The 17,032-nt window shown below is 46.8% G+C and overlaps 1 protein-coding gene across 1 annotated transcript in view; it reads right to left on the bottom strand.

Moving 5' to 3' along the window:
* The window catches only part of igsf9bb (immunoglobulin superfamily, member 9Bb), a 707,799-nt gene that overhangs the window by 98,149 nt on the left and 592,618 nt on the right, over positions 1–17,032 (bottom strand). Inside the window, exon 11 of the mRNA XM_041174093.1 lies at positions 13,172–13,322. Coding sequence (XP_041030027.1) covers positions 13,172–13,322 — 151 coding nt within the window. The remainder of the gene's footprint in view (positions 1–13,171; positions 13,323–17,032) is intronic.

Here is a 17,032-nt window from a genome sequence, read left to right on the forward strand (position 1 = left end):
AAGCCTGGCAGCCTCTAGTTAGCTGCTCACAATGGCCACTTCCAGGTCACACCGCAGGGGGTTGGCTGAGCAGGGAACGCTGGAGGGAAGGGCAGAGGAGCAGGGCAGGCTGCAGGGTGTGGTACAGGAGCAGGGCCAGGCTGCAGGGTCTGCCACAGGAGCAGGGCAGGCTGCAGGGTAGGCTAGTGGGGGGGGGGGGCAATGCGCCCCTCGATTTTCTGATGACTGCCTTGTTGCCCTCCTCGAGGAGGTGGGAGCGCAGCGGGAGGTGTTAGTTCCCCAGGATGGGAGGAGGAGGCCCCCTCAACATGACCAAACGAGCCTGGGAGGAGGTGGTGGAGGTGATGAGCTCCCGCGATGTGTTGCGGTGCACCTGGATCCAGTGTCGCAAGCGCTTCAACGATTTGTTGCGCTCTGGCAGGGTGAGTACCATGTTGGTGTTGGGCATTTAACCCAACAGGTAGACTTAGCCTTTGAGCCACCGCCGCCACCCCCCCAACCCCAAACCACCCACCCCCCCCCCCCCCCCCCACCCCAAGTCTTACTGTCGTGACTGCATTGACTCATGTTGGGCATTTTTCATACGCTGGGTGAACAAGCAGATAGAGCCCACGCTTAGATCAGCCTGAGTGGTTCATGAGGAGATGGGTTCTCCCCGCACCATGTGTTGGTCTTAGTCACACATGACTAGTCTGGGGGCAACCTGCAGGAGATGCAGCCAGGCGAATAATCAGAACTCCAACACGTGTCCTATTCACGGTGAAGAGATGGTGGAAGTGGAGCCTCAAAGTATTGCACCAAGAACCATCTGCTGCCCTCGATGCTGCACCTAGTTGCTCCTCCTTGCTATGGGAGCAAAGACCGTGTGGTTCAAAATGATGTAGGCAGATTGTGTCCAAGCTGGCCATTGTGGAGGGTTGGGAGCAGGTGTATAATCTTTGTGTGAATGATCAGCAGTAGTGGGGAGAGGAGGCACTGGAGGCCTGATGTGGGCCACTGTGGTTGGGGTGCGGCGTGAGTTTGCAGAGTACATGTGCAAATTGCCGCAATGAATGTTGTTCTCTGTTTCTCAGGAGAAGAATGCTCATAATGCGTCTGACTGTGTGAGGACTGGAGGCAGCCAGGCACATCTCCTCATGTTAAGCCGCTTCGAACAGGAGCTCCTGGATCTTGAGAGGTGCCATGCACCCAGGTCAACTGGTGTCAGTGAGGCTGGGGTGGAATGGCCAGGTATTTGAGGCCAACAGTGAGATCTGCAATGTCCTCCCAACATCCATAGCACTGATGATTGTTTAATTTGTTATTGTTGTAACATTGCTCGGTCACAGAGTGATAGAGTCAGGGGTGTGGATCACAGAAAAAGGTCCTTCAGCCCTTCGAGGATGCGCCGGTAAAACACGTACCTAAATCTCCTAATCCCATTTCCCAGCACTATCCCCATGGCCTTGTAGGCCATGGCATTGCAACTGCACATCCAAATACTTATTACATGTTAGGAGAGTTTCTGCATCCACCACCCTTTCAGGCAGTGTATTCCAGATTCCCAACACACTCTGTGTGCAAAAGTTGCTCATCACATCCCCTGTAAACCTCATGCCCCCTACCTTAAACCCCCTGGTTACTGATCCCTCTGCCAAGGGGAAAAGTTCCTTTCTGTCAACCCTATCTACACCCCTCATAATTTCATACAATTTAATCATGTCCCCCCTCAATCTCCTCTGCCCCAGGGGAAATAACCCCAGTCTATGCCATGTCTCCTCATTAGTCAAACTCTCCAGCCCAGCCAGCATCCTGGTCAGTGACCTGTGCACTGTCTCCACTCCAGTCACATCCCTCCCGTGAAGCACATTTCACAATTGCACACAGAACTACAGCTGTGGCCTAGGCAACGTTTTCTGCACTTGGAACATTACTTCCCTGCTCCTATATTCTATTCCTCGGCTAATATGGCATTTACCTTCTTAAACACATTTTGTACCTGTCCCGCTACCTTAAGGGACCTGTCGACATGCCCACCAAGGCCCCTCTGATCCTCCTTACTTCACACGGTCCTACCATTCATCATGTATTCCCGTGCCTTGTTTGTCCTGCCCAAGTGCATCACCTCACACTTATCCACATGACATTCCATTTGGCATTCAGCAGCCCAGCCTGACCAGCCCGTCTATATCCACCTGTAATGTTTGGGTCTCCTCCTCACTATTTACCACCGCACCAATGTTCGTGTCCATTGGTTCTGGAAGGTTGAGCACATAATGAGCCAGGGGGAGAGGGATGAAGTGTGTCACTGTGTGTACGCTAACTGATCCACTGACCTTGTTGTTCATTTCAGCAACATCAGAGCACAGCCAGTAGTTGGAACTGTAGATGCCCCCTCTCACACCTGGGGGCCCTCAAGTGTCACCTGAGTCACACCATTTCTGCCAGGCAGTCACCAGCGCAGATATTAGCAACTTGGTGGGCATTGGAACATCGGCTAGTGTCCTGGGGCACAGTGGAGAGGGCATTTCACATTCGCTGGAGGAGCTGGCAGAGACCGAGAGTGCCAATGGTGCCAGCAGCCAGAGGACTGCAGGGGACCAGACACATGCTGAGTCGGGGCGTGGTGTTGTGCCTCTGGAGTTGTCTGTGATGCAGCAGCTGCAGGAAATATTGCTGGATGTGTGGGAGCATCTGGGAGTGTTGCATGAGATTGTGCATCTGTGGTGGAGGAGTCCACGCGGAGCATCACTGATGCAATGAGCCTCATGTCAGAGCGTCACGCTTCCTCCATGGAGAGAGTGGCGACTCTCGTGGAGATGGGCCTCCAGGAGAACAAGCAGCTTCTCCTGGGGTTACACTCGGACCTGCAGCTCTCACAGCACCAGTGGCCACAGCTGGTCAGTGCCAGTGTGGGAGATGGTGTGGGCTTCAAGCTTCCCAGCTCCGTGTCCATCCATCTGCGGTGAGCAGGGGGGTCCGGGATGACCTCACGTCGGCGCAGCAGCTGACTGGCGTCCCTGCGAGCTCATCTCAGGGCGCTCCGGATGAGGGCACCAGCTGCTCCGCCCCCCTGCCAGTGACCATATCATCGGGTGAGGCTGTGACAACTGGGGAGGTGCCAGCTGTGGAACTGGTCACTCCCTCCCAGGCGGGGCCAGCACAGGCTCCACGGACCAGAGGACGTCCGCCAAGGTCATCGAGGCCAACAGGACAGCAGAGTCAGCAGCTGGCTCAGATACCTCTCCCAGCGAGGGGGCAGCACCGAGACGTAGCTCCTGTAAACGTAATCATAAGGCACCTTAGGCACACCACGGGTTTCTCACTGGTGCTTTTGTGTTGGCCCGAGATTCGGTACTTATAATTTTTTTCTGCTTGATTAACATTTTGTTTTGGATTTGTGAGAACTTCTGATTGTTAAAATAAAAACCAGATGTGTGACCATGGCTGAGGGTGGCTCCTTTGTTCTGCATTTGTATGTTTAAGAGAAATGTCATGAGTATTTAGTTGGACATTCAAATTTATGTCCAAAGCCCTTAGTTCCTGCTGATGACCTGGCAGATTGTGCACTGAGGTGTCGAGTATGGATGCACCAGACAAGGCTGGTCCTCCTGATCCATGTGTGTGGAGCTAGCTGAAGGTTCATTGGATTAAAGCCTCCCGGGTGTCCCTGCCTCCTTGGTGTAGTCCCGGGTCAGCGTCTACCCCCTCATCATTCCCCTGTGCCTCCTCATCCTCAGACTCACTGCTGGACTCATCGTGTGCATCCACATCCACTGTGTCGATGTCTTCATCGTCCACTGTGACCTCCTCATTCCAGCGCAAGATTGTGGAGAGTGCAGCATGTAACCACTATCAGTGACACACGAGCTGGGGGGTACTGGAGTGCGCCCCCTGAGCGGTCCAGGCATCGGAAGTGCATCTTGAGAAGACCGATGGTTCTCTCTACCACAGCCCTTGTGGAGCCCTGGCTCCTATTGTACCGCTGCTCAGCTTCTGTTCTTGGATGGCGGAGAGGGGTCAAGAGCCACCTTCTGAGGGGATAGCCCTTGTCACCCAGCAGCCATCCATCCAGCCGGGCTGGAGCACTGAAGAGCCCCGGCACCTGGGAGTGTCTGAGGGTGTAGGTGTCGTGGGAGCTGCCTGGGTACCTTGCACAGACTTGTAGAATCTACATCCTGTGATCACACACTATCTGCACGTGCATGGAGTGGAAACCCTTCCTGTTGACGAAGGCACCGGGCTCACCTTCTGGCACCTTGATGGCCACATGTGTACAGTCTATAGCACCCTGGACATGGGGGAAGCCAACAATGGCTGCAAAGCCTCCAGCTCGCTGTGTCTGACTTGCCTGGTCGTAGCGGAAGTAGATGAAGGTTAATGCCCATCTGAACAGAGCATCTGTAACCTGCTTGACACAAGTGTGGACAGCTGATTGGGAGACACACAAAGATCACCCACCAAGCCCTGGAAGGAGCCAGAGGCATAGAAGTGGAGGGCAACTGTGAGCTTCAAAGCCACTGGCATGGGGTGTCCACCCACACAGTTAGGGGAGATCTCAGGCCCAATCATCTGACAGATATAGTTGACTGTCTCCCTTGACAGTCGGAGCCTCCTTCGGCTCTGCACCTCAGACATATTGAGGTAGCTGCTTCTCCGCCTGTAAACCCTGGCAGCAGGATAGTGGCGTTTTCTGCAGCTCCTTGCACCTTGGACAACCTCTTGGCCCTGTGCCCCTTGTGCCTGCACCTGGCCTCCCAAAGTGGCTCCCCTGGAGGCTGATTGTCCACTCCTGACCTCTTCCTTATTCTATCCCTCCCTTCCTCCTCAGAGGAACTGCCTCCAGTGGACATGTCAGAACCCATACCCAGGCTAAGAGGAGGCCTGTGAAAGCTGCAGGCCTGATAAAGATTCCTGACTGCAGAGAGCTGAACTGAAGGTTCAAAGTACCCAGAAAGTTGCTGGAATTCACTCTGAACTGCTGCAGATCACACAGGTAAATTTAAAAGACTTTCTGTCATAAAGACTTCACAGCCCAGATTGACAACCCCACTGAGCCCTCTTATCCCGGCCGTGGATGAGTTTTATTAAGAAGTCTCTTACCCGCCTGCTTGTTGCGCCGAGCCGAAGATCACACGGGTGCCTGAAAATTGCCGTTGATTGGTGAGTTAAGGGCCTTAACTAGCCCGTTAATTAATGGTGGGTGTGTGTTGAACATCATCGCGTGCTCGCCCAGTGAAATATCGCGATGTTGCTCGGTGATGTCGGGACGCTGCCTGATGTCACCGCGCATCATTTTACCCACTGATGTGTGGGATCCGACCCCCCCCCATCACCCCTCACGTCGAGCAGAAAACTCTGCCCCTAGAGTAGACTCACAGGCGTTTACACCATCAGCTACGACTGACATTTTTAGACAGTGAGCGAGAAGTGGATTTATATCAGCACAAAACAACACAATATAGCTGATGGTTAAATTGAAGGATTCACTGTTGGATTTTATTACTATAAATCTGCAAAACCAGGAAAGATGGGGCACACTGGAGTTTAATTTCTTTTGCACTCTATTTTTAGTGCATTGGTTAAGATATTCATGTGATTTTCCACACATAATAATGTTAAATTAATACAGAGAAGGATTTAATGTGAACAAATTAACAAATGCAATGCATAGAAGAATTACCCCCTCACTAATAATCTTATAATGGTTTATCTTGATGCTCATGACCCGGTGCAATCAAAAATATATTTCAATGTCTTGCTTAATTCTTTCACCTAAGGAATTAAAATTTGTGTTCCTGTTGTGTGTAATTAAATGCACAATTTCTGCTTTTTGCCTGCAAAACAGTCACGTGGCTCCATTTCATAGAATAATACAGAATAATACAGAATAATACAGCACAAAAGGAGGCCGCACAATAATGTGTTGTTTGCTTCTTAGGATCGAACTAGGTACTTACTCTGGAAGTCAGGGGGAGCAGTCATTTTGAACACTATTACTACACGTCTCACCTTCCAGCTTGATGGGATTTTGGTTAGAGACCCCAAGGCGTTTTTGTTGGCCGTTGAAGAAAATTAAACAATTGTTTTCCGGCTCGTAAAAATTCTGATGCAAAATTGAGGTCCTGGAATTGTCCCATCTGGATTCTCACAGACACCGTCTGGGAATATGGGATTATGTTCGACTCTGCTGGGATAACCCTTTTCGGTATCGATAGGGTTGACACTGTTCTTCTGAAATCAGTGCAACCATTGTCTGAGGAGGAATCTTGGGCAGAATCAGAAGGAGGAGGAATCTTGTCTGAGGAGGAACCTTGGGCGGAATCGTCCCAGGTTTGCATGAAGTGCAGTCGCAGGCGGGTAAAATGATGTTTAACCCGCCGGCCGCAATGGCGGCTTCTCACGCCATATCATCCCAAACCTGCCATATTAATTATGCATTCCCGGGAAACACGCCATTTCCATGGTGGGTGGGCTCTCATTCGCCCGCCACGCCATCACCTCGCCACTTCATCACACCACATTTAAAGTGCAGCTACACGCACACCTCTTAATGCTTCCAGCCCAGGACTGCTACATGGGAGACAGGATGGCCCCGAAAGGCAAAATGACTGCAGCCCTCTGCTTCAGTGACGTGTCCCCTGAGTGCCTCTTAAACGCCGCGGAGGCCTGCCATGATGTCCTCTACCCCCGATCTAGCCGAAGGATGGGCAGCAACATCACCAGCCCAGCATGGGAGGCGGTGTCAGCGGTGGGCAGCGCCAATGCCCTGCAAAAGAACCAGCCACCCATTGTCCTACAGGATGAATGGTCTCATCCGGTCCGCCAGGGTAACTCACTCTTCTCATCGCTCTCAACTCACACCCTCACAAATCCATCACACACCCACAGGGATCTCACACCTCAAGGGACAACATCACTAACTCTCACACACACCCTCACATCTCTGTCAGGCTCATATCCTCTGGAGCTTGTGTCCTCATCCTGTCCACGGCTCCGCTCACCACACAAACATTCCACACGGCGCCTTGTGTCCTGCTCACCCTCTCTCCATCTGCTTTCATGCAGAAGCCTGCTGACATTAGCAGGGAGAGGTCCCAGACAGGTGGGGCAAGGGGTGGGGGTGGGGGGGAATGGAGTGGTCCACATTAGGCCCCTCACTCACTTTGAGGAGTGTGTCATCGCGCTGATGAGGACATGGACCATGCCCGGTGAGGTCAGCAGCAACCACCCTCATGAGGACCATGCACCACACCATCCGTCTCTCAATGCAACAGTGAGTACTCCCTCTCCTGCTTTTGACTCTGCTGCCGTGCACTAATTACCTCTACTTTGGCTCACAGGGAGCTCTACCAAGCTCAGCCAGACTTTCCCTCAGCTCCATCCAGGCCCTCACCTCCAGCCAAGAGGACACCTTGAAAAAAGCAGCCTGGAAGACCCATCACAACGCTTACCCACAGCCTTTACCAGTGCAGAGACACACCACATGGGCACATGTCCGCAGCAGGAGGAGGCAGGTTCAGATGAGCTCCCCGGCGCTCGGAGGACAGCTGGGGAAGAGGCATCTGTGAGGTCCGAGTCAGATGACAAGCCTCTGGATTTGGCCTCCCAACTCATCCTGGAAAGACAGCAGAAGGTGTGGGAACATCACACAGAGCTGCTGGAAACCCACGCATGCGATCCTTCACGTATCACTCGCAACTCACTGTCCTGAGCATTTTCAATGCTGCCGGCTGGGGTTCTCTTTCAGTTGTCCATCTGAGCTGACCTGTATTTCTGTCCACCCAATGATCACACCCCATGTTGCACCTGATCTCACTCACCATGCCCGTCGTTTCACTTTCGATTTGCACAGCATGGTCTTGGTTCGGTTTTTCGTTCACTCCCCTGTCTTGTCTCCTCCCCAAGTCATCCATTTCCTTTCCTCCATCACTGTTGACCCCCCTGGCATCACCTTCCATCGCCATTCCATAACCTACCAGTCACAACACTTATCCTTCGGAGATGTCCAGGTGAACATGCACATTCCCTTCCTTCCTGAATATCCCACCCCCATCCACCTCCTCAACTTCCTCCTTCCCACCCCCAGGTTCCGTGTCTGCCTCCAAGACCCCACCAACCACCCTCGCCGTTCCCACCGCTACTGTTGAACCCTCACCCTCCCACCCTACCACCTCTCTCTGCCCTCGGTCAGTCTCACCGTTCCCTCCGTCCACACCCACCCTCAGTTCACTCCCCAGGAGGCAGACATGGAATCATCAGAGCCCTCCCTTGCACGCGCACTTGGAAATCCCTTCCTCCGGACCCCTTCCTCCCTTGGAACCCCTTCCCCACCACCCAGCTGCACACCTCCCCCCCCCCCAACCCCCCAACCACATGGACTCCACCCCTGCTTAGTTCTTTCCCCTTCCTGACTCCTTCAGATACCCTTACTTCTTCCTCCAGCCTTACTCCTCCCTTCTCTACATTCCTTTCTCCCACCTTCACCCCATCTTGACACCTCTTTCTCTCCCATCAATCCCTGACCTTCCTCTCCCACCCCCTGGTATATCTTCCTTCCCCAAACACAGCTGGATCTTCCTCTCCACCCTCTCAACCATGATCTGTTGTGAGCAGACCCTCAACGGTGACTTTCCAACTTCCGTGAGCTGCTTTGCAGGAGCACCATGTCCATGAGAACCCACCCAGCATGCCAGGGACATTCCTCCACTGTGCCCTTGCTGTCAGGCTCCAGCATCTTCTGCTCCTTGGATCTCCGCGATGTGAGCAAGGCCCTGGGGGTAAGTCCCAACTTCTGCACGTCACACTTGTTCTGCACTGGCGTGAAATCATGTTGATATGCACGGACGATTACTGCGGACTGGCCTTATTGTTGATGTAATGCAAAGAGGTTCCCGACATCCAGTGGCGTGGCCCACCATCGATGGGCTGAGTGGACAATGGCAAACTGGTTTCACGATGTCGGGAAACTGATTCCTGATCCTCGCGCCATATTATCTGCTCACACTGCCGAGCAAGCCCAACGCTGGCTGGCATGGAAAATTCCACCCCTTGTTTGTTCAGGATTGAGAACTTGGGTATCCTTCTTATACCAGAAAACTGGAAGGTGAGATATTACTGTGAATCTCTACACTTGACCCTGCCACAGCCTGGTCTCTTCTTCAGGCAGCAATGTAAGTGTGCATGTATTTTAATATATATTTTCAAAATGAAACAGAAACGTGTACGTACACACACATATGCACACACACACACGCACACGCACACATGTGCACACGCACACACGCACGTGCACACAGACACACGCACACACACACGCACGCACACACACACGCATACACGCACGCACACACGCACGCGCACGCACACACGCACACACACGCACGCACACACACACACACACACACGCACGCACACACGCACACACATGCACACACACGCACACACACGCACACACACGCACGCACACACACACGCACGCACACACACACGCACGCACACACACACGCACGTGCACACACATACACGCACACACGCACGCACGCACACGCACACGCACACACACACACAGCTAAAACTCATAGACAATTTTTGAACGCTGGACAGCCAGTCAAGGCTCTCAGAAGAATTTCTCACTTTCTGTTGGGAAGGTACTTCAAAAATATTAAATATCATTGGAGCAAAGCAAATCAGAGTTAAGAGCAAGGTAGATTCTGATCATCATGTAGGTGTGATATCTAATCAAAGCACTATAATTATACAGCTACAGATGAATAGCAATTAGGCCGTATTTTCATTTGTTGCTAATGGTTACTGAGGTTTATTTAAATTCTCACATCCAATGATATATGGAGCAGCTGAGCTTTCAGAAACTCATCCTAATTAACGTTTGATGATTTAACGTATGTTACTTATGGGACCTCCAAGGGGACCTGGACTGACTCTAGTCAGTTCACGGCAAGCCACAATCCAGAGACTGCTGTATTTACACCACTGTGAATTCCAGACATCAAACTGAGCACTGATGACTATAACTTGAAAATCCTCACACTTGCTTTCTCACTGAGAAACAAGTGGGGACATTAAAGGCTTCTTGTAGTATGAACCCCAGGTACCTTCTTTACACTGGACTGGTAGCAGTGTGACATCAGCGTCATCAGGCTGAATGTTAACATATACAATAATGAAATGCTAATCCGCCATTTGGACTGCAGACTTTCTTCTAGTGAAGGTCGTTCTGCAGCATGGTTGGTCCCTATTGTGCTGAATCTGCCTGGAATTTATACAGTGGGTAGATTCAGAAAGTAGCAGAAACACCACAAAACTGTGCACTTGTGTGTTGCAGCTGATTTAAGTCATACTTAATCATTTTGGCCAAGGACCTTCTCTGACACAGTGGGAAGGTCCACAGAAGTCAACAATGTTAGAATGATACTACCGGCTAAATGGGTGATCGTGAGCTCGGGACTGTCTAGAACAAGAATGGCAGCCTCAGTCAGGCAACAGCAGTGGCCAATATTTACCTTTACTCCTGGTGCTGGTTTGCTTTGAAAACTATTTTTCTCAGTCCCTGGAGAAAGGCATACTATTTTATTGGTTTCCTAAGGCAGTGTTCCTTGCTAAAGCAGGATGTTTGCTCTGTCACAGATTTACTCTGGCACACACTTGGCAGCTTTAATGAGGTATTGGAGTAAGATTCCTCATGCAGTGATGGCATTTGAAAGCAGATAGATTTACCAATCATCCTTCTTAAAGCTCATTAAGTTCAAAGGGTGAATAACTTCTATTAAACACGCCAAAGATTTTCATTTTTCCTGCATGTTACTAACTAATGAGTTGTCATTTTTAATCTATTAATTAGCACCTTTGTATTCTCTAAAATTGGCATTCTCCACTGCTCTACAACAGAAATTGTAAAACACTTGATTTGTTAATTAGATATTGTACAATATTAGATTGATTAATTAAAATATCCTATGCTATTTTGCAATTACGACTGAATTGACAAAAGAATACATTAAACAGACAGCTTTCGATGAAGTCATTTGTCCATCTGATGTGTTAAGTGCTCCAACTCTGAGCTGTATTTTCTCTGGTGAAAAATGGTTATTTCTTCCAAGAATATAGTTTTGTTACAAGATCTAATGCACCTGTAACGAAACTCCTTTAATGCTTCTTATGTCATTAGCATTTAACTCTATAAATATCGAAAAGTTTTCATTTTATGTTATGTGACTTGACAAAAAATATGATCAGATCTCAATTTATTCTCCAGGTCCTGCGAAGACTGAGGACTGTAGTGCTTGATCTTACTTTCCTGTTCAAGGATGGCTTTAAATATAGTAAACTACTGTAATGTTTTGGTTTTTGAGAACCAGACAAGTGCTTGGTATGTTAAGAAGGGCATTTAATCTAACAATTAATTTTCTGATTTTGTGCTGCTTCTCTTACACTAGCTGCTCTGTCTTGGCTTCATAATGTCCCTTCTGACTCTTCACTAAAATGTCTACCTGTCTTTATATTATTGTTTGGGAGGATGTTATGCCTCAATGCATGTAGGGACTCATCACTAGTTATGTACCCACCACCTCCTAGAATGGGGCTTTAATCTGTGTTAATTCGGAAGAGAAAATGAGATTCAGGAGTGCAAAATAATTGAAAATTTTTCCCATAGTTAGATATTAGTTTAAGAAATGGAAAATAAACAAGGATAATTATTTGCAGTTGTTTGGACTTGAATTTATCAGATTTATGAAAGCAATCTTGTAATGATACTAAATAAACTAATAATTAGTTCAATCTTGCTGTTGAATAAACCATTTATAAAAAATATTCACTGTTTTGGTATAAGTTTACTAAATTATATCTTGTAATAGATGAACCATACTACAACATTAATTCAAAAATTGCATCCAGTTAAATTTTTTAATACTTATCACCTAAAGTTCTAAGTCAGAGCATTTTCTTGATATTTAAAAATTGCAGCATGGAGTCAGTATTGCGTGTGATTATCAAAAATATTCTTCCTTAAATCAGCCATTCTTTAAAAAAATTGAATTAATTTTGAAAGTGTGCAACAGAATATCTTTCTAATGCTGAGACTAAATTATGAGTGTCGCTCTCATTCAAATCCATAATCAAGGTTCTCCATATCCATATCGTTTTTAGTCTCCCAATATCTGAATATTTTTGTGCTCAATATCATTTGTCATGTTGCACCTCCATTTCTTTTCCTAAAAGGACAGGAAAGCACAAAACTGATAGTTTAAATCTAAATTATACGTATTTGCCTTACCAATTATTCCATTTATTCAAAATCAGTAGTTAGCCTTTTTTAAAGTTAGACCTGGGGGGGTATGCATCAGACCAGTAAAAGGCAAATTTGAGACTGATTTTCATGAAGTTCTTCTTCTTAGGTGGAAAATTTGGCACAAATTGCACCAATTTGACAAGCTTTCCACTGAAATACTACAGGGTCAGCCATTGTGCAAAATCAAAAAGTTCATTAGTATTACTTTTCTAAGGACAGCTCTGGAACTTCTTAAACCTCTTCACCTCACTCTCCTCTTTAAAACCTCCCTCTTTGACCAAGCTTTTGGTCATTGTCCTAATATCCCAAGCTTTGTCTCAGTGTCAATATTTGTCTGAATGCACCCCAGTCATGTGCCTTGGGACATTTTACTCTGTTAAAGATGCAAGTTGTTGTTAAATTACAAACATTCCAAAACTGAGACAAGTGGAAGGCGTGGAGGTGTACAACATTCAGGTAGAAGGAAATAGCCTGCAGCAATGAAGCTAGATAAAGTTTGAAGAAAAATCAAAATATTTATCAGCAGTTGTACTCTATGTCAGAAATCGCAAAATTTGTAAAAGGAATCGGTGAATTTTGCTTTATTACTAAAGCAGTTTGGTTTCTGAGAAAGCAGGTGCAATAAGCGGTTTCAGGAAAGCAACATCTAAAAGATTAACATCAATAAATCAGAGTACAATCCAGTTTACTAACAGGATCCATTATAAATTGACCCTAGAACCAGTATTGAATTAGCATTTTTTCAATGACTAATTATATACGCAATTACTCATATAGCCAGAATTCTGTAGCATGTGAAGTCAAGTGCAATAACTCTATGCCTCATGATATATGTGAAATAAATAGGTAGACTGGAGTCAGGTTATGACCTGCTGTACCTACCGATTACAGTGAGACGCGTGCTGGCAGTGATGTTTGTGACAACATTGGTGGCGACACATTCCCATTGTCCATGGTCCTCTTTGCTGAGAGCTTTGAATTGCAAGCTGCTGCTTGGAAGGATGTTGTGCTTGCTTTTACTGGGCTTCCCTACCTTCAAAGAGTCAACAAACCAAACATATGCATCAGATCAGGCCGAAAATTTCTATTTTCTCAGGCCCTAATGTATACTAAACAGATTTTCCACTCGATTTTTGTTTTATAATTAATCATATATTTATACTTGAAAGAGAAAAAACCAGCACCTCAGGATGTCCCAGGGTGCTTCCCAATCAATTAAATACTTTTGAAGTACAGTCAGGCGTAAACAGCAGACAATTTATGCATGGTGAAAACCCACAAACAGCAATGGGACAAATGACTGGATCAACTATGTTTTAGTGTTATTTGAGTGATAAATGTTGGCCATGAAACCAGGTGAAATCCAGACTCTTCTTCAAATAATGTCACAAGATCTTTCCTGTCCACCTGAGAGGGCAAATGGAAAACGGGCCATTCTGACGCTTAAATAAAGACAGAAAACGCTGAAAATACTCAGCACTTCTGGCAGCATCTGTGGAAACAGAAACAAAGATAACGTTTCAAGTTGATGACTTAACTGGAAAAAAACTGGAGACGTAACAGGTTTTAAGCGAGTATGGAGGCAAGGAAAGAGCTGAGAGAAGCCAACAGCAAATGGGAAGGTCTGAGACAGGTGTAAGGCAGGAGAGATTAAATTATAAAAAAGGATGACAGTGCAAGGCAAAGGGGACAGTAACCGGACCAGAAAAAAATTGATGGTAAATGGCAACAGCAGAATCATTATCAGCAGCTGGTGTCCAAAAAAACAGGCAAAGGAGGAGACTTGAATGGGACTGAAACAAATAATGTTCTACATAATCCATGAAAACACAGATATAGCTAGGAATCACAAGGGTTCCCACAGCAACATCTTTTATTTGAAGTAAGTAAGCTGAGTCGCAGGAAAAATTGTTCGAAGTCAGCCAGGCAGAGAGGGGTGTTGGTAGATGGGAACTCTGTTCAAGGAAGAAGCAGAGAGCCCTAAAATAGTCTTGGTGGACAATGAAAGTTTACAGGGATGGGACATCCACAATGAAAAGGAGTTGGTTAGGGCCAGGAAACTGGAATATGTTTAAGTGCCAGAGGGCATCGGAAAAGTCACGGATGGTGGTGGGAAGAGACTGGAAAATGGAAGAAAAAGACGTTGAGTTAGAAAGAAATCAGTTGCATCAGGAAAGTTCAAGTCGAAACACTACTTGGGCAATCCAGTTTGGGGAATTTGGGAAAGATATCGCAGCAGGTCTGTGGGGTTGGGGTCTACTATGTTGGAGGCCATGGAGGGAAGATTTCCAGAGGAGAAGCCTGGGAAACAATGGCTTGATGTTCACTGGTGGAGTCATGCTCCAGGGGGAGGTAGAAGCAAGTGTCAGAGAGTTAGCATCAGCTTCCACAAGGTAAAGATCGGTCCATTAAGCTACAACAGAGAATAGAATGCTGCAGGTTCAGAGGGAGTGGCTTAGTGTGAGGAAGTGGAATAGAAACATTTAGGTGACCAATGTCACATGAGAAGTTCCAAATGAGAAGAGGATAAGAGACCAGAGGGAGAAATCCAATTTGAACAAGAGCTCTGAAAATGGGAGAAGCGATCCTCACTGCAGTGTAAAGACACCGGCCCAAAAAAGCAGGTGTGGAGGCGAAGGCAATGGAAGAGGAGTTCAGCATCATGTGCCAAGCTCAAAATTCATTGAGACAGGAGTGCAAAGGGATGAAACTGAGGCCTTTTCTGAGGGTGAATCATTCAGGTGAGAGAGGGGAATGTCGGAGGGGATGGCGAAAATACAGCAAAGGTTAAGGGAGTGGGGTCAGAGGCAACTGAAGGGGAAGAAGATCTAATGAGGTACTGGTATCAAAAGTTTGGAATCCATGACCCCCTGAAAGGAAGTTTTGTTGAAGTGCTGGATGAGATGAATGATGAAATGTGGGCCAGGGCAGCTTTAAGATAGGGTGAGTCAGTTCTAGAGAAGAGTCAGCTTGTAAGTGTACATGTTGCAGCACATGACATTGAGGGTGGATCTCAGAATGCAGCAAAAGCAGCTGGAGATACCTCAGAGATATCTGTAATTGATGGATCTAAAACATGAAAGGTGACGGAAAGGTGTTTGTCAGGACAATGGGGGAACAGCAGTTGCAGCCACAGGTGTAACCCGTACCAGACAAGGTCCAGGTTCTCAGTTTAATGCCTCATCTGACAATAACACTTCTGACAACGTGGCATTCTTACAATTTATTGCAGTTCCTGTACCCAAGCCCTGATGTGAACCCAAAGACTACAGAGAAGTCTCTCTCAATGACTCTTAATGTGGTTCTTCCGGTTGTTGCAGCCTACATACTGGGTGCTTTGGCAGTTCACAGAAGTCATAAAGGACCAGCTTAGGTTTTGCTTGTGTGAGGAATATATAGGGAAGACTGGGGCTTTATACAAACTTGTAGAACATCATAAAACTCAGAAAAAACTCACATACATTATTTTTATTGATTTACATAATATTTCTGATCCAGTGGCACTTGCAACATTCATGAAGCTAGAAAATATAGAAATAAATGACCAAATCCTGCATTATAACTGGAATATTTCCACTAGGCTCCAAGTTTCATGTACGATGAGAAGCTATTTATCTTAAAAGTGTGAAGCTACGATCTGCGGTCACCCATCCCATTCAATATCCTCTCAATAATGTTTTGGATCAGGTTGTGGGGGTCAACTTCAGTGACTGTTTGCACAGATGGTGGCTTCACCTAGGGTTCTAGTGTGTTGTACTGAGCTTCTTGAACAATGAGTGAACCAGTGAAATATGGTACCTCTAAGTGCATTATTATACCTTTGTATAGCTCAAAGACATTGCTTGGAAAATACTCAGCCTGCTAGCCAGGTAACCTAGCTCAACAGTAGATCTGTTAGCACAGTTTGGGATCATTTCCATTCAGCTGCAGGGGATTCCAGTGATCACTTTTATTTTAATTTATGAGTAATAACATTCATGAAATACAAGAAGGATTGATGTTTTTACTTTGATATATTATAGATATAAAATATAATATACAGCATAAGATTGTTCGATTGTAGTCTGGGAAATCTGATGGTATTTGATCAATTGATATTTTTGATTTGCATGAAGAAAAAACATTTTTAAAGCTGTTAGAAAGAGAAAGGGTGATTTCTAGATCTCCTCCCTGCTGCAAAGAAATACCTGGTAGGTGCAGTGTCTGGAGCTGGTCGTATCATGTAATCACCATTTGAGTTAGGGATGGAACCAAGCATATTCTATTATACTTTTGCATGTGGGTTAATGAAGGCAGCATACAACAGATCACTGCAAATTGCACAGTATAAAAAGGGCACTAGACAAGAAGTAGATAGCCATAATTTCAACCTGGTTGTGTGCACTGATAGCTCAATGGAAGAAGCTCAATGAAGAAACAGCCAAAAGAGACCCGAACCCAAAAACACCAGGAGAGAATCAAACCTGCATCCCGAGCGAACTGATAAGCATCTTAACTCTGACAAATGTCGTAACCTCAATGTCTTCCTGCTCCCCGAAGCAGATGAACTGGCAGATGGGCTCCAGCAGACATTCAGATTATGCTTTCAAAATTTTACAACCGATTATAAAGGGGTTTCCATTTTACATTGTTGCAGTCTGCACCTTTGTTACTCCTTCATCAAACAACCATTTGGGCAGCTCTCATTTTTTTTCAAAGAGGCAGTGATTTGCAGTTGCTTTGAGCTCACTTGGAACCCAAAGC

The sequence above is a fragment of the Carcharodon carcharias genome, chromosome 25, assembly GCF_017639515.1.
Source record: "Carcharodon carcharias isolate sCarCar2 chromosome 25, sCarCar2.pri, whole genome shotgun sequence".
Classification (NCBI taxonomy): domain Eukaryota; kingdom Metazoa; phylum Chordata; class Chondrichthyes; order Lamniformes; family Lamnidae; genus Carcharodon; species Carcharodon carcharias.